Source organism: Xylocopa sonorina, chromosome 8, assembly GCF_050948175.1.
Source record: "Xylocopa sonorina isolate GNS202 chromosome 8, iyXylSono1_principal, whole genome shotgun sequence".
Classification (NCBI taxonomy): domain Eukaryota; kingdom Metazoa; phylum Arthropoda; class Insecta; order Hymenoptera; family Apidae; genus Xylocopa; species Xylocopa sonorina.
In genome coordinates, this window is record NC_135200.1 from 7,923,051 (window position 1) to 7,939,558 (window position 16,508).

General features: G+C 51.4%; 1 protein-coding gene across 5 annotated transcripts in view; it reads right to left on the reverse strand.

Annotated features, from left to right (window-relative positions):
• LOC143426165 (uncharacterized) overlaps positions 1-16,508 on the reverse strand; it is an 89,545-nt gene that overhangs the window by 140 nt on the left and 72,897 nt on the right. For 2 of the 5 annotated variants that reach the window (XM_076899390.1, XM_076899388.1), the window contains exons 4-12: positions 14,817-15,463; positions 14,203-14,383; positions 13,438-13,729; positions 12,275-13,015; positions 2,171-11,738; positions 1,921-2,037; positions 1,534-1,650; positions 439-1,197; positions 148-306 (exon numbers count right to left, since the gene is read on the reverse strand). In XM_076899390.1, coding sequence (XP_076755505.1) covers positions 148-306; positions 439-1,197; positions 1,534-1,650; positions 1,921-2,037; positions 2,171-11,738; positions 12,275-13,015; positions 13,438-13,729; positions 14,203-14,383; positions 14,817-15,463 — 12,581 coding nt within the window. The remainder of the gene's footprint in view (positions 1-147; positions 307-438; positions 1,198-1,533; positions 1,651-1,920; positions 2,038-2,170; positions 11,739-12,274; positions 13,016-13,437; positions 13,730-14,202; positions 14,384-14,816; positions 15,464-16,508) is intronic. The other 3 variants (XM_076899392.1, XM_076899391.1, XM_076899393.1) reach the window with 3 other exon arrangements.

Genomic DNA, 16,508 nt, shown 5'->3' on the forward strand with positions numbered 1-16,508 from the left:
CTGCAAACAAAATTAATTCCATTTCTTTAGGAGTGTTTTAGTCAGCGTTGTTAGTTTGTAGATTATTGCGCGAGAGGCATCATCTGGTGTGTAAATAATTGGATACCAAACTGAGGGGGTGTTGGTATTAAACCGATTTGGATATACCTGTTGTGATCCTGGCGCAGCGATGTTGACAATTCCAGCTGCCTGTTTCTGTTGTAGATACATTATAAATCCGGTCTGAAGATTTTTACTCTGTTGTAATACGTCTACTTCGTCTCGACCGCAAGGAAGCGCGAGAAGCATACAGTGTTCATTGTCCATCTGAAAATATAAAATAATGTACTTGTTTCACGACTAAATATACAATATATATGGCATCGTACGAAATGTTACGTTCACTGCGATGATACAAGAAATGTTCGATTAAGAAATAGAAATTTTCTTGACACGTACTTGCATCTTTCTCGCCACTCCTTCGACCTGAGTTTGTTCCAGTCGCATTCTTTGGGCGATTCTCAACGGTGGAGTAGAGCCGTCGCTGTTGCAAGGTAGACTGTCCCTCGCCACGTTAGGATTACCAAAAACGAAGTGCATTTGCACTGCCGCTTGGTCGTTCTTGAGCGCCAATAGTCCTTGCCACATGACTGGATAACGTTGCAACAACATCTGGAAGGAGTCTGCTTGCGGTGGCACTTGAGAGGCATGAGGTGGCGTGACCACTTGGTGTTTTCTAGGCCTGTCTGGAGTGATAGCTCTGTCGCTTGGCGCCTCGCTTGCCGCGATGGGATACGGGGAACGCAAATGCGCTGGTGGTGGTTCGTAGAAACCACCTCTGGTCGCTGCTGGCGCGCCGGTTAAGGATGGGTTGCTTCCTGCGTTGTACTGCGGCGGTGGTGGCGGTAGTCTTACTGCACCATGCATCATGTACACTTGAGCCACTTGGGGACTGTCCGTGGTACGGTCTTGCGGCGTTCTTGTGCCACGTCTCAGCTCCAACGGAGGACTGTGGCTGTCCTCTATGCCTGTTTCGAGTTTCGGATCCAATGGTAGATGTGGTGATCGAGTTTCTTGAATGTGATAAGCTATACGCGGAGCTGTTAAAGCCTCCTGTTGTGCGCGTAGATACTGGTATTGCAACATTTGTGGGTGCATGTAATGCGCCGGTAATTCTCCGCCTCTTGTCAACCCTCCGTAATGGTTCACAACGTCGCCCTGAGCGTGAAAAGCGATAAGAGTGAAATTATTTTAGGAACGTATAAATTTGATTGCATTCTTGCTGCATACTGAATTAAGACAAGTAACAATAATAATAAACTCATTACATAATTAAAATAAAAATATCAGAAGAACATTTATCCTGGTTTAGATGAAAACAAACGGTATTTAATAACGAAAGGCACGATCGAGGATGAATTTTTCTGTTACATTAGTATAAACAAAAAAAAAACAGTTAGTACAAAGAACTGGACTTAAATTGCTATGCGTTATATCACTATGTTCTCACACTGATACGTTGCAACAAAACTGAAATAAAGTTAGCGTAAGTACCTGAGAAGCATTAGCATGATGATGGGCAGGTGGGGGCAATGGAGGACTCTGGGATCGATGTGGGGGGACAAGTCCATACTGACCCCCTGGTGACGGAGCAGCACCCGCACTCCCATGCTAGCCAAAACCAAGCCAAGTTAGTTTGTGTAACGAATTATTTAAAAAAAAAAACAACAACAACAACAACGAAAATACATATCAATTTATATTAATGGTATTTTAATATAGTAATTACACACAATACGACGTATTAGACGGGGTGAATTATATTAATTCGTTTCAAGTTAAAATGAGCGTGTGGATCAAGAATGTGTATTATGTAACTGTAGTATTTTTGGTATGTAATTCGAAACGATGAACGCAACACGTTGTGAACACTGTGCTTACCAGTGGCCCTTCGTAAGTTGACATCGGTACCCCTCGTGCTTGAGGACTCGCGCTTGGAACGATAATACAACCAGACATCGATACCTCTACTTTCGGCGGTTCCATCGTTCCCGTTACCTAAAATCATAACGGAGAGTCAGAATATTTTTGCTAGAAAATTTGATCGTACGAATATCGAGAGAAGAATGATACTGAAAAAGTCAAAAGTTCAGTTTATTTCACTCTAGAATGAGAAGGAAACCATTCTCACCGGTGGCTTTGGCGCGGGAGGTCTCGAGCAGCTCACGCTAGCAGGCTGAGGCGTTATCAGATGGGGTTGGGTAGGTGGACTGGCCACAGCCCCCGCGCCTATCGGCGCAACTGCCTGTAACAAGTGAGCTTTCGGGTTCAAAGGATGCGGTTGGCCGTTGATAGCCTTCAGCGTAGTTGGTTGCGCGACCGGTTGATGGATTCTCGGCGTTGGCGCCGTAGTCACACTGGCTGGATGGACGTTCATGGGCAACTTCTGAGGAAGGTTCACTATGGTGGACGCTTGTTGCTTGGCAGCTTGTAGAAGGTGCTGTTTGGGATTTGGCGGGACACCTGTGTTGTTCAGAACCGGTGACATCGGTTGCCCTTGGCCTTTACCGTTCGCAGCGTTGATCTGAGGCGTTTGCTTGGCACGGGGGCTCAAACTGGGCGACACCACCCTGTTACTGGAGACCTGTAGATGGAGACCTTGCATCGGCGGCGTCGGCTTTACGATGTTCTGCACGACCGATTGGCTGGGCACGCTAGGAGCCACGGGTTTCGTAATGACCACCTGTTGTTGCACCGGGGTAGCCAGTTTGCTGGCGTTCAAGACGTGAGCCTTGAGGCTGGTAGGTTTCGACTGGGTCGGACAGGTCGGCGTTGTCTGCGGGATTGTTGCTGTTGTTGTGGCTATGGAAGTAACCGCGGTGGCTGTTGTCGCCGACTGAACCACGCTGATCGCGGTGGTAACTTGGATGGCTGGAGATTGTGGCTTCGTGATGACGCTGGTCTGTGGTTGAATCGGTTGAGTTGGAACTGGTTCCGGTGGTTGCTCCTTCTTAGGCTCTTCAGAAATCGTTAAGTTCTCAGGCTGGGGAGGTTTCGATCGCAACACCTCGGTGGTATTAGGATTGGCATTGCCAACAACAGCCTGAGTGTTACGGGAGTCACACGCGACTCTACTGACCGCTTGCAATTGTCCAGATGCTGTGGAAACCGGAATGTATTGACCTTCCTCCGACTCCCTCATCGGTATCAACATTCCAGTGACCGGATCTATCAGAGTCATCGGTTCGTGGGAGACTGGTTTCTGTGCAGGCGACGGTACAGGTTGATTCGTTTCCTCCGTCTTCGGAGCTTCCTCTCGCACTGGAACGGTCTCTTCCTTGTTCTGCAGTTCTTGTGTCACCTGCGGTGTCTCTTTCACTTTTTCCTCGCTACTATCGTCGTTGTTCTCGGACGTTCTTCGTACCGACTTGGCACGCGCACCTCTTGGCGATTTCCTTGGTTCCGTCAGTTGCACCGTAGTCTGTACATTACGAGGTGAGTTGTTGTGTCTGGTGCTCCTTCTGGTAGCGTGCACGTTTCCTGCAGATCCACCGACCACACCCTTGTTCGCAGCCGAACCACGAACCACGTCTTCGATGACATCGTCCACAGTGTTCCTGCTACCATCTCTTTCGGCCAGTCTCCTGGACTTTCTCGTGTTCGCGGCTGGAGAGACGAACTCCTCTGGTGGCACTTCTTTCACCGCAGCTATAGGTGTCGCTGGCTGCGCGTTGGGACCGGTTAAGTTTGGTACCGGGGACTTGATGGTGAGAATCAATCGCGGACGTCCAGCGTTGTCCTCCTCACTGTCGTCGTGGAACTCGTACACATCTGCTGGTAGTTTGTTCTTCTCCACGTGGTGTTTGCTACCTCTGGGTGTTCTGCTTCCACGCTTGTATACAGCGGACGTCGTGTTTCTGCTACTCCGCCTGGTGGTAACTCCTCCACGACTGCCCATGCCTCGCCTGCTCTTCGTCCTACCGCGACGACTCTTCGTCGACTCGCTCTCGCACGTCTCCACGCCTTCGTCCTGTTCATCGTTCACCGTGAAGATCTTTTTATTCTCGGCTTCCGTCGTCTCAGCATTGAACCACTCCGATTCGTTCGTTTTGGGTTGCTCCTGCGTTTCGCTGCCAACGTTTTGACCGTGCTGCGTTTCCTCATCGCCGTCGTTAACCTCGCCATCGCATAAAGCGTCCACCTTCTTTATCACGCTCTCGATGTTCACCTCCTTAGCTGACCAATAATCACTGTCCTCTTTGCTATCAGCTGGATCCTCTTTAGTTACGTCAATGGCAAGCGGATCCGTGCTCGGTTCTTTCAGTGGATCCTCTGCTGGTTCCTCCTCCATGTCCACTTCTTCGTTCTCCTTCGCGACCTCTTCTTCTTTCACCTCGGCATTAACCGGCTCCGATTTAATCGGTGGCTCGATTTCCAGCTTAGGGACAAGATTACCATCCACAGGCTCAGACTTTGTCACTTGACACGGTTGTTTCTCCGGCTCGACAGGATCTTGTTGCTCCATCTTAGGTGGTTTCACGTCCACGTTGGTGCACGGTTGGTTCAACGGGTGTTCCGGCTCGCTCTTCGGGAGTTCCTCTTTCACGGTGGTATCCTCGTGCTTCAGAATATCCGGAGGCTCTTCCTTTATGATGTCCATCGGCTGCGTAGGCTGTATAGGCGGAGTGAGTTGCATAGGCTGAGCTGTCTGAGCAATTTGCGCGTCGGGGTCCACCTCTAACTCCTGCTCCGGTGGTACACGCGACTCTAGGCACTCGGTCGTGCTCTGTTCGTTGATCGGCGACGCTGACACGGAAGAAATAGTCGAAGGCATCGCTCTGGTGATGATTGCTTGCGAGACGGTGGCCACCAAAGGAATACGAGGAGGCTTCGATAACTGGCTGCTTTGAGAAACTGGCGAGTGTCTTTGGTTGCTGTTCAGAGGCAGCGACGATTGAGAGATGATAGACTTCTCCTCAGACACGGAAACCGTCACCGTAGACGTAATCTGCTGGGGAACTATCGGTACAACTGTTTTAATTAACGGTTGGTTGGCTGAGGAAACGGTGGATGCTCCGATACTGTGCACCACGGATTTGTGGACCAGGTGGGGCTGCCCGTGCGCGACTATTACAGGACTCGGCGTCGAAGAACGCGGCACATGGGTGGTCAAAAGCTGGAGACTCGAAATCTCCTGCTTCTGTCTCGGTGACAGCAGATTGTTGTCCGTCGCGATGGAGCTGGAGATCTGTTTCTGGCTTCTGGACGACAAAGTGCAGGTGTCCGAGATGTTGGCCGGTTTTCCGAATACAGGACTGGACGTGCTCGCGTTAATTTCAATCTTCGCAGTCTCGGGGATGTACGTGGGCGGCTGATTAGGCGATGGAACTTTCGGAGAAGTGGAAGCTTTGTTCGTGGGCTCTGGAATAACAGCTGGCGATAGCTTAGGCTCTTCTAGTCGCTGTGGAGGTTCGTTAGGGTTAACCGGAAGCAAGGTTTCGATCACGGATTTGCCGCCCAAGGCGGAGTCCCTCGAGCTCTTCACTTGTACACCCAGGGCCAACGGTGGGACCGGCATGTAAGGACGGTGTGGAATATTCAAGGTCAACGGTGGCAAACCACCCCTGGCATGACTCGGAGCCAGAGCTCTTATTCCAGGCGCGTGTTGGATAACAGGCTGTTGCGTGGCGGCCGTCGAATAAATCTGTTGCGTCGGTGTCTCCGGTCTATGAGCGGAAACGGAGACGCTCACTGCGATTCTGGCCGGCGGTGGAGACGGTTTGCCGACGCTTGGCACGTGAGGACTGACGGCAGAATTTCGAGACCATTGACCGTTAGGCGACAACGGTTGCAAAATTCTGGGTGACAATTGCGACGGAATCAAAGGCGGCATCCTGGATGGAACCAACGGCGGCAGAGGTGTCTGATTCGACGAGGCGGAGGTAGAAACGGCGGAGATGTTTTGCATTCTGGGCGAGGACCGAGGTACGATTTGAGACTGCGGCGAGACGGGTAGCTTCTGGTATAACGGCTGAACGCTGATAGGTGGTGGTCTGGGGCTGGCCGCAGTTATTCTGGGTGTCTCGCTGGTTATAGGTACGCTACACGGACCTAGGACTGGCTGTTTGTACTGTGGAGGCGGAGGTGTGGAAGCACGATGCGTTTGAGTTGTAATCCTCTCCGGACTGGCAGCACTAACGTTGGTCTCGACAGTGTCGACCGTCTGTTGCACGGCCTTAACCACCTCCCGCGGTTTCTCGTTCAAGTTCCACGAATGAGCGATCACGGTGGTCGGTGGACTCGGCGGTTTCGCGGGTATAGACGGCATGCGCGTTTCGATGGTGGTCTTCTCGGTCGCAACGAGGGAAGGTGCGACCGTGTTGACGGTCTTTGTAGGCGATTTGTAGAACGATGGAATGTCTGGAGTTTTTGGCGGCTGCGTCAAGTCGAACGTCTCGTAGTTCGGGTCCTCTTCCGTGTCCGTGTCTATCTGCAGGTCGTGCTCGCTTTGAGGCGTGTCTGGTTTCATGTCCGCCTCACCCTCTCCCGTGGAAGCGTTCAGACTCTCGACAGCTTGCTGCATCTCCTCGACGTCCTCTTGGGGCGCCTCGGCAGGTGCTCCGACCGCATCCTCTGCCTCCGCGTCTTCTTCCTCGCCCTCGTACGAGAAATCTTCCGTGGACCCACCGAAGGTTTCTTCCAAGAGCGCCGCGACAGCATCCTCGGTCTCCTCTTGAGAAATAGCGACTCGTGGCTTGTCCTCGGTCTGCGCGGGCGGTGTTGTTGGCGCGGTTACTTCCGGATCTTCCCTACCGCTGCGCGATTGACAGCTGTTCTCGCGTTCCTCCGGTTCAGAGATGCTCTTCACTGCGTTCTCGTGAATGGTTTCGTCGATCTCGATTCCAAAGCCTGGGATGAACTTGTCTTTCTTCTTCTCCGTTTTGGTCGGTTGAATACTGCCGCTGACCACCGGAGGAGTCATCGACGGGACCGTCGCTACGGCTGGCATAACTTTCGGAATGGGACTCAGCAGAGTTTCTCTGGACGTAGGCAGAGTGGGTGACATTGTCTTGGGGATCAATGGACTACTCGCTCTCGGTGGACTAGGATCGGCGCCCAAATAGGGTAATTCGCCGCTCTTTTCGTGATGATGGTGGTGGTGATGGTGATGGTGATGGTAATCCTTTCGACTGCGCTCCTCCTTCGATTTCTTCCTCTTCTTCTTTTTCTCCTTCACCTTCTCTGGAATGGTCGAAGGCGTGGATGGCTCCACGCTGTCGTTGTCATCGGTGAACCGAAATACGTCATGATCGTTGCTCTCCGTGCAGGCCACCGCCGATTTCGGTGAGTTCGGTAGACCCAAGAGTTTCGCCTCGATTTCTCGTCCAGCCTCGGCCAAGTCCACGCTATTTTCGTCCTCGGGTTGGTGACGTCGTTTCTTCTCCGCTTTCCGTCTGACTCGATCCACGTCCAACACCGGGCTGTGGCCGCCATCGCTGTCAGAAGCATAGGTGTTATTCGCGAACTCGATCTTGAACAAAGTGTTGCATGGACTGTCGTCTACATCGTCGGATAAAGGACCAAAGATGTCCTCCATCCGTTGAGAGTCCCTGGTTTCTTGTCTATTCAGCCTCTTTCTCTTAGTCTTGGTTTTGTCGTCCCCGTTCCTATCTCTCCTCTTGTCCTTTTTGTTCCGCTGTTTCTTATCCGATCGTATCCTCTCCTCCGTGTTCTCTATGACCGTCGTCCCCGACGTCGCGGTTGCAGCCGAACTGATGGGTTCTGACGTGTGATTAGGACGGCAATCCACGTTGCTCGCCACGGTGTTCGACTTGTTCTTATGCTCCACGTTCTCGGACGTCTCGGTTTTCAGGTTGTCGTCGTTAGATATCGAGTTCTTTTGTCGCTTCTGCTTCTTTTTATGCGATTTCTTACGCGAGTCTCTATCATGGTTGTTCACGACGATCGCCGGATGATTGCCACGCAAGGGGACGCTAACACGCTCGTCGTCGTCCGAGGTACGCGGCTCCTCTTTCACCGTCGCGTGGACGCTATTCACGACTACATTCGAGGTCTCCAACGAATTGTGTTTCTCCTCGGTATCAGCGAATCCAAGATCGACGTCGCTCTCCAGGAACCTTTCGGTCTTCACGACTTTCCGAATCTTGTTGTTGAACGACTCCTCCTCCTCGCTGGTATCCGAGTGAATTCGAGACCTGGAGCTCTTCCTGGACAGAGACTTCGCTCTGGCTGAATCGGATTCGGATGTTGCCTCGTCCTCCGTCAGAGCTTTGCTGGACACCGAATCTCCGTCCCACGAGGTGCTCTGTTTCTTCTCTTCTCGTCTCGCGCGACTCTGCTTCAGCTGCGAGAACTTGTCCTTCAGCCGCACCTGCCGCTTCTCTTCCTCGAGCTTCTGCATGTTCTTCGTCGAGCGCGCCTTCACCTTGTCGTACATGCTGATGTAGGCAGGTTCGTCGTCCACGATGTCGAAGATCGAGTGTTTCTTGGGCTCGTCGCTGTCGGTGTCGGTGGCAGATGGATGTCTGGCCACCTGAATGTCGTGAGTGGACAGAGGACCATCGTCCACGTCGCTGTGCAGGTTCAAGGAAGACTGTTGCTGGTGATGTTGTTGAATATCGCGCGAATGATTCGAACTGATCGTGGTTTGTTCGCTCGGCGAGTTTGAATCGTTGCGCTTCGAGAGGTCCAGCCTCGACAGGAATTCCTTGTCCGACTCGTGGGACACCCTCGGACTTCGTTCCCTGGACTCCTTCTCGGAGCGGTTTCTTTTGCTCCTCTGTTTCTCCTTGCCGCTGCTCTCACGATTGTTCTCCCGGCTCTCCCTGCTCGATTCTCTATTCAACTCGCCGTGAGCTTGTTCCCTGCTGTCCTGAGTCTGCGCGGACCCACTGCTCTCCTTGCTGTCGCGACTTTCTCTGCTCTCACGACTGGATCTATGAGAATCGTTACGATGTTTGCGATCCTCAGACTTTCGATAATAGACTGGTCTAAGCCGGTCTTTGCTGTCTCTTCTGTGTTCGGAAATCTTCATGCGTTTGGCTTCGTCCTCGGTTGGCCCGTCCTGCGACGAACATCGCCGCTTAATTGACACCGGCGCGAGGGAAATTTGGTTCTGAGACTGAGACACAGACTGATGAAGATGATTCTCGGTGGGCTGTCGTCTACTCTCATCGCGGTCTCTCTTTTCTTTGTCTTTCTCCTCGCGATCTCTCCTTTTGTCACGTTCAGATTTCTCTTTGTCGCGTCTCTCTTGGTCTTCGCGTTCGCGCCTTTTCTCCCGATCGTGCTTCTCTCGCTCGAGCCTCTCCCTCTCCTCTTTATCGCGTTTCTCCTTCTCAGCTCGTTCTCGCTCCTCCTTCTCTTTTCTCCGCTCCCTTTCGAGCCGTTCCTTCTCTTCCCTCTCGCGCTTCCTCTCCCTTTCGATCCGTTCTTTCTCCTCCCGTCGCCTCTCGCGTTCCTGCCTGTCGCGTTCCTCTTTTTCTCGCCTCTCTTGCTCCTCCCTTTCCTTCCTGAGACGCTCTTTCTCCTGCTTCTCCCGTTCCAGGCGAAGTTCTCGTTCCTTCCTCTCGCGATCCTCTCGTTCTCGCCTCTCCCGTTCCTCCCTTTCTCTACGCTCTTGACGTTCCTTCTCTTCCCTCTCTCTTTTCTCGCGTTCCACCCGCTCTTTTTCCTTCCTTTCCTTTTCTTTAGCTTCGTTTTCCTCGCGCTCTTTCCTCTCACGTTCTCTCTCCTCCCTTTCCCGTTTATCCTTCTCCTGGCGTTCCTTATCCAATCTCTCCCTTTCCCGTCTTTCCTCGTCCTTTTCTCGCCTCTCCTCCCGTTCTTTCCTCTCTTGCCTGTCACGATCCTCCTTCTCTCTCCGTTCTTGCCTCTCACGATCGTCCTTCTCCCTTCTCTCCTTCTCCTCCCTCTCCTTCCTCTCGTATCGCATCTCTTTGTCTTTGAATTCTCTCGCATGACTATCGTTGTCACCGACGTCGTTCGCCATGGAGGAACTCTCTTTCTCCTCCCGGTCTTTACGACTCCTCTCAACATCCGCGTCCTCTTTCCGCGATTTCCTCTGGCAATCCTTACTCTTGCTACTGTACTTCGACTCTCTGCCGTCTTTACTATCTCTAGACTCTCTACTTTCCCGGCTGCCGCTGCTGACCTCTTTCCTCAGACGTGGTCGCGAACTATCCGCGGACGTGAATACTAACAGTGACGACGAGGACGTCGAAGACGAGGACGAGGAGGAGGACGACGACGACGACGACGATGACGACGACGACGAAGAAGAAGAAGAGGTGACGCAGGAGGAAGAGGGGTTCGCGGTAGCGGACGTCGTAGTGGGCGGTAGCACTGAGGTCGCGGTTGACATGGAAGTTTGATAGTGACTGCCCGACAACGTGGACGACAACGACGAAGTGGTCGTGCTGGACATCGTCGTGGTCGCTGGTTGCGTGGTCGCGGTTGTCGTCAATGTTGTCGTGGTCGTTGCCGTGATAGCCACGGGGGTCGGTATCGACGCGGAGAACGCGATCGACGAGGCGGTCGTAACAGGCACAGACGAGGTCGCAGAGGACACGCCACTGCTGCCGCTACTGCTACCGCTGCTGCTACTGGTCAATCCTCGAGCGGTAGAAGCTCCAAGAGCGTGAATACTACTTACACTACCGTTGCTGCTAAGAATACTATTAGCTAACGCTAAACCGCTACTATTGCCGCTACTGGCTGCCGTTCCGCTACCAAGACCGATCGGTAGGGAAACCGGTGGTAATTCGGGGCTAACAGTCTTGATCGACGTGCCTGGGGTGATCGGTGCCGCCGGCGTCGGATGCACGCAATTGTGCTGCGCCGTCGACCGCGGGTCTGTCGTCTTCAACGCGGACGACATCGTGGTCGTGAACGTCAAACTGGATGTCAGCGACGTGCTCATGCCGATTTGACTGGCCGCGGAGCCGCTGCTGGTCAGCTGTACCGGCGGATGACTAGGAAATGGATACTGCAGGCAGACCTTGCTGGTGCAGCCGGCGCTCGACGCGAGGCCGCTCCCGCTGCCGATCATCGAACTGACACCGATCACGCCGGTGAATTCTCTCGGCTCGTACTTCTCGCTGAAGTTCTCCAGACGCTTCGAGTCCTCGTCGAACACGCTCCTCTTGGCAAGAACCGACTTGACGATGTCGCTCGGCTGCACCTCGTGCAGATCCAAGTCGAGCAGCTTGAATTGTCGAAACCTGAACCGTTCGGACGCGGTCGCGTCGAGCTTCGCCAGAGCATCGCCACCGGCGGCGCTCAGCGCTCGAGACCCGGACCACTTCTCGTATTTCTCGTCCAGGGAGCGTATCCTTTCTTCGAGACTAGGTGACTGGGGCGCCGCCTCGCTGTCGGAACTGGTAGGGCTAGGGCTTGGATGACGAGGCGGCGGCGAGGCTGGCGGTTGAGGGGCGGTTCGCGGACTCGGTGCCGTGGCCAGGTTCGCGCACGGCGGACTGGCCACTTTGGCGAGACTCGAGTTCCCTGATCGTCCGCTGTTGTTGCTGTTATTGCTGCTGCTGGTGTTGTTACCGCTGCTGTTATTGTTGTTATTGTTGTTGTTCAGCATCTGAGTGGCGAACCTTGGTAGCGGTAGCGACAGAGGGCCGTCGTGACTCCTCTCGCGAAACCGCCTTGGCTCGCTAGGCACCAAGTTCTCCGGCCTTTCGTCCACCAGCGGCGTACCTGGCCGCGATCCGTCGTGATGTTCGTGATGCCTGTAACGGAACGTACCATCAGCACTTCATGTTACAAACATTATAAAATGTGTACAGTTTCATGTAACGATTTTTTCAATTTTCTAACAAAAATTCTAAACAGTTGTCATTTTCCTTTCTCGTTACTTTAGTTGATTTTCCACTTCTTTTACTCTTTCCATATCTTTTTTTGAACTTACATATAAAATCTGTATGCATATTATATTCTATATTTATTCTTAGAATTTTATAAGCGAGCCAGAAGTTGAATCAGTCAGTATTCGTTAGACATGCGAATAATTCTACCATCTTTTATCTAACAATTACACACTAAAATAAACTTATTTTAGCGTAAAGCAGAAACCGACGGACTCCCTACCATCGTTCTCCACCGCATCAAGTCCCCAATATTTTCTACTCTCGCACCAACGACAGACTGAGCTGAACAAAGCAAACACCCAGCCGAAAATCCACTCCTCAAACAAACCTCGACCGCCGCTCTCTCTCTCTCTCTCTCTCTCTCCGTCAGATATCCCAAGTATAAAAACCATATGTACCTGCTGGTAACGTCGCGGCGGCGTTTGCAAGGTCCTGGTCCTCTTCCCTCGCAGCTCCCTCTCCTCGTGCTGTGATGCACGACCACCTTACTGTCGCTGACTCTTCTTATGTCCATACCTTTCCTGCTCGAGTGCGACGTGACCAGCAACGAGGCGATCTCCGGCTCGTCGTCCTCGCACAGTATCGCGGCGGACGCGCCGTCCAGTTTCGCGCGTTTCTTCGGCGCGAAACCGACCTCGTCGCCGCTGCTGTGGCACTCCTCGAGCTGCTCGAGCAGGTGCACCCTCTCCTTCTGAAGATGCCTGATATCGGGCGGAGGAAGCAGCGGCGGCGGCGGCGCGGGCGGGTCGACGCTCGTCACCACGCTCTGCACCGCGTGCCGTCGCGACGGCGGCGGGCAGTCGTCGTCGTTCAGCTTCCCGTCGCCGAGCACGCTGCTTTGGTAGTCGTCGTGGCTTGCCCCGCTGCCCTGGCTGAACTCGTCGTAGCTGCGGAACCGCCTTGGCGCCGGCTCGGTGTAGTCGCCGTCGTAGTAGGTTTCCTGGTAGGAGCGCCTGCTGCTGCGCGACATCGCCGTCGGATGGGCAGGACTAGCACCGGGCGTGCTACCGCCGCCGGAGGCGCGCGAGTAACTCGCGGTCCTGGACCGCGGCGGCGTCTCGTACCGGGTGAACCGGCTGCTCGAGTTCGACACGGTCACCCCGGAGTCGAAACTGCTGCGATCCCGCCTGGAAGGAATCCTTCAAATAACGGGTGTGTACTATATTTCGTGTTCCTCCTTGCTGTTACTGCGTAACGCGGAACTTGTTTTTGTTACGCGGTATTTGTTTTTTATTTTACTTTTAGAGATACACGTTTTCTCGTTGATACCCGCTTGTCGCCTTAGCCTCACAGAATAATATAAATCAATAATTGTCGCATTTCTCTCGATATCTTAAATATTGTCCATGTTTAAAAGCAAGTACAGCAAGTATCTGCGAGTGATAAATAACAATGATACGTAAAACAGATTGGTGTATGTAAAAGTAACGATCGTTACATTGTAGTCGAGTCGAGGGATTTAAAATTGAGCAAGTGATTAGAATCGTACAGTTGTTCGACTGAGACTAAGCTAGTTAACTTTGGACGGATACAATTTTTGATCGCACAAAAGTATACGTACGAGACATCGAAGGTCGCCGCCGGTGAGGGCCTCGTGTCCCAAGGTTTCTCACCGGCGATGCCCTGCCGCTCGAGGTGCTCGTAAAACGTTTCCTGGCACTCTCTGGAGGCGAAGTCGACTTGAAGACGGCGCCCACGGAGAGCAGCCCCCCTCATCTCCTTCACCGCGGCCTGCGCGCAGCTGATCTGCTCGAAGAAGACCAAAGCGTGCCCGCGTTCGCGGTCCACGACCACCTGATTTATGGGCCCGAACGAATGGAACTGTATGTTCAGGTACTTCTCCGACATACAATCTGAAAGAACGTTGAAAATAATTTCGTTTATAACTTGATCCATTTGCTCGAAGGATTTAAAAATTGCGAAAAAAGAATGTTTCGAATTTCGAGAGACGAAGGAGATCGTTGCGTCCCTGCTAGAGCGACGACTTCTGGACATTTTTGGCAAATCTTCACCTTTCACTTGCTTACTGCTTGCAATTGAGACGTTTAATTGTTTCGTGTTCAATAGAAATCTAATTTAAGATTCGCACTCGCGACACGAGTTTTTCATAAAGTCAGCCCATGATACGATTTAGTTTCATGGTAAGCACTTTTGAACACGAGATTTAACAAATCTATCGTACAAAGCAATGAGCAATTGCATTGAAATTGTTGGATGTATGTTACTCGAGAGGCTAGAAGAGTTGCTCCGATGGTTTGGAAATGTAAATTCTGAAGTTTTATAGACGATTCGCGGGGAAATCGATATGGCTCTTTACGATAATTACCTCCAATGCCGTCAACCCATACACAGGACGTGGGCATCGACTTTCCAAATCCGAGTTTTATTCGATTCGCGCCCAGGTGTTCGCCGTCCATTGATCGCATAGCTTTGACGACGCTACCAATGTCGGAGTATTGGCAGAAGGCATAGCTTGACACCGCGCCTTGTTTCTTAATATCTATCTCCTGTAACATTCGAAAATGATGTTTACCCGTCTGCAAACGTCATTGACGACTTTACGCAAATTATTCTACCCAGCGGCACTCTGTCGGACGATTAATCAGAAAAATGTGTATTTCTAACTCTCAAGTTAACGGGCTGTTACATGTATCAACCCCTCGACAAACCAAGACGATTGCCATCAAATAAGAAAAAAGGAAAAGGAACACGTGTAGGATATTCTTCTGAGAACTGTCTCTCTCCCTTAAGTTTCACCAGAATCAGCGGGTATGCGGGTTCTGTAAATTCGTCAAACTAACGCGCGAGGTTCGTCCAATGTATCGTGACCGCCACAAAGATAGAAAGCAATGATGAAGGAAACGAGGAAAGAGACAAACAAATAATACGTGGAGAAAAAAAAAAAAAAAGAAGGAAGATAAAAAGCATCATTGAACTTACTATTATCTCTCCGAAAGGCTCGAAGTGCTTCCTAAGCTCGGACGCGGTGACGTCCTTCTCGAGGTTGCCGATGAAGAGGGTCCGCGTCGCCTTCGGATGGTACTCGTCGAGCTCCGCCTCGTACGGCCTGAACTCGTTGTCCTCGACATCGTACCCCTGGTACGGGGCGACCTCGATCTTGCAGCCGAAGAACAGTTTGTCGTGGGACACCTCGAGCGCCTTCTCCACGTCCTCGGGCTTCTTGAAGCAGACCAGGGCGTAACGGTCGCCGGCGGCGCCGACGACCTTCACCCACGTCACTTTCCCGTGCTTTTTGTACTCGTGGAAGAGGCCGTCCTTGAGGGATGTGTCGCTGCTGCGTGCCGGCAGATTACGGACGCAGATAGCGAGCGGCCTGCGGTCCTCGGTGACGGCGGCATTTCCGGTGCGGTGCGGCGAACTACCGGGCGACGTGCTGGCCCCGGAAGTGCTCCCGGCGGAGCTGCCGCTGCGGCTGCTGCTGCTGCTGCCGGAACGGCTACTGCCGCTCGGCGAGCTGCTTCCGCTTCGCGATTTTCTCCGCTGTTTTTTGTGCTGTCGTAGCGCGCCGCTGCTACCGCTGCCGCCACCTCCGCCGCCGCCTAGTGGAACAACACGACGAATGTAATCTACGCACGGTACAGATACATTGTTTACGTTATTTCCTCTTCGAGACTATTTCCCATTCGTATTATATACAGTGGTTGATTATTTAGTTAGTCGATTTTAAAAGGCAACCGAGTTTCGGTGATACACGTGCGTGTGGGTTACGTAGAACTGAAGAGGTAAATTCGGACAGAGACTCCTCTCTTTTGCTGTGCTAGCGATATTATAGTTATTATAAACGTTCGTTAATTTGTCTCGTTAAAGTGTTTCCTATGTTACGTATCAGTATCAATAGTACCGACCATTTGTAATAATGAAGTTTGTACGAAGAAAATGGTTTTAATTTTCTATAAGCAAAGTTAGAATTTATTTGACCTGGTAAGAACTTTATTTAATTTTGGATTCGAATAGAAAAGGAGGTCTATGTCCGAAAACAGTTTATCCAGTTCTCCAAAAATAACGCGCTGGCAAATTCTGTACGCCAATGGTACTTGTTTGATGTGGTGTGTTATGCGTCTCAATATTCATGGTACAACCGAAAGCAGAGCGACGCTCTGAAAGGAAAGAAGAAATTAATCGAAACAATTGAACCGATTAAATAAGTAAATTGAATCTTCGACTTTGATTTATTCGAAAACGAAATCTCAAACGTAAACGATGTCGCTCTACATTTTCCACTTCCTCTTTAATGCGGAATGACCTCATGTCAATTGCACTACCCGCATTTTACATTCATCAGCCACTTGACCGAATGCATTCGTCGAATTTTAAAACTCGATTTTCTCCAAAACTGGGCCTCGAATGATAAAACAAATCAATTATTCTTAATTTTCGCCTTACGGTGTTCGCATAGATTCATAGCAGTTGTACCATCAAATTGGATGACATCTTATATGAAACCATTTTTGAAAAAATAAGTATACACGCGCACACATTAACATCGTAATTAAAAATATATAGTGTACCATTAAGAATTAATATTGGACGACATTTATTTAAAAAAAAAAACGTCTTAAATTATATTGACATACTTCACGTGCCAGGCGCGCGTGTAATTATAGGTTGAAG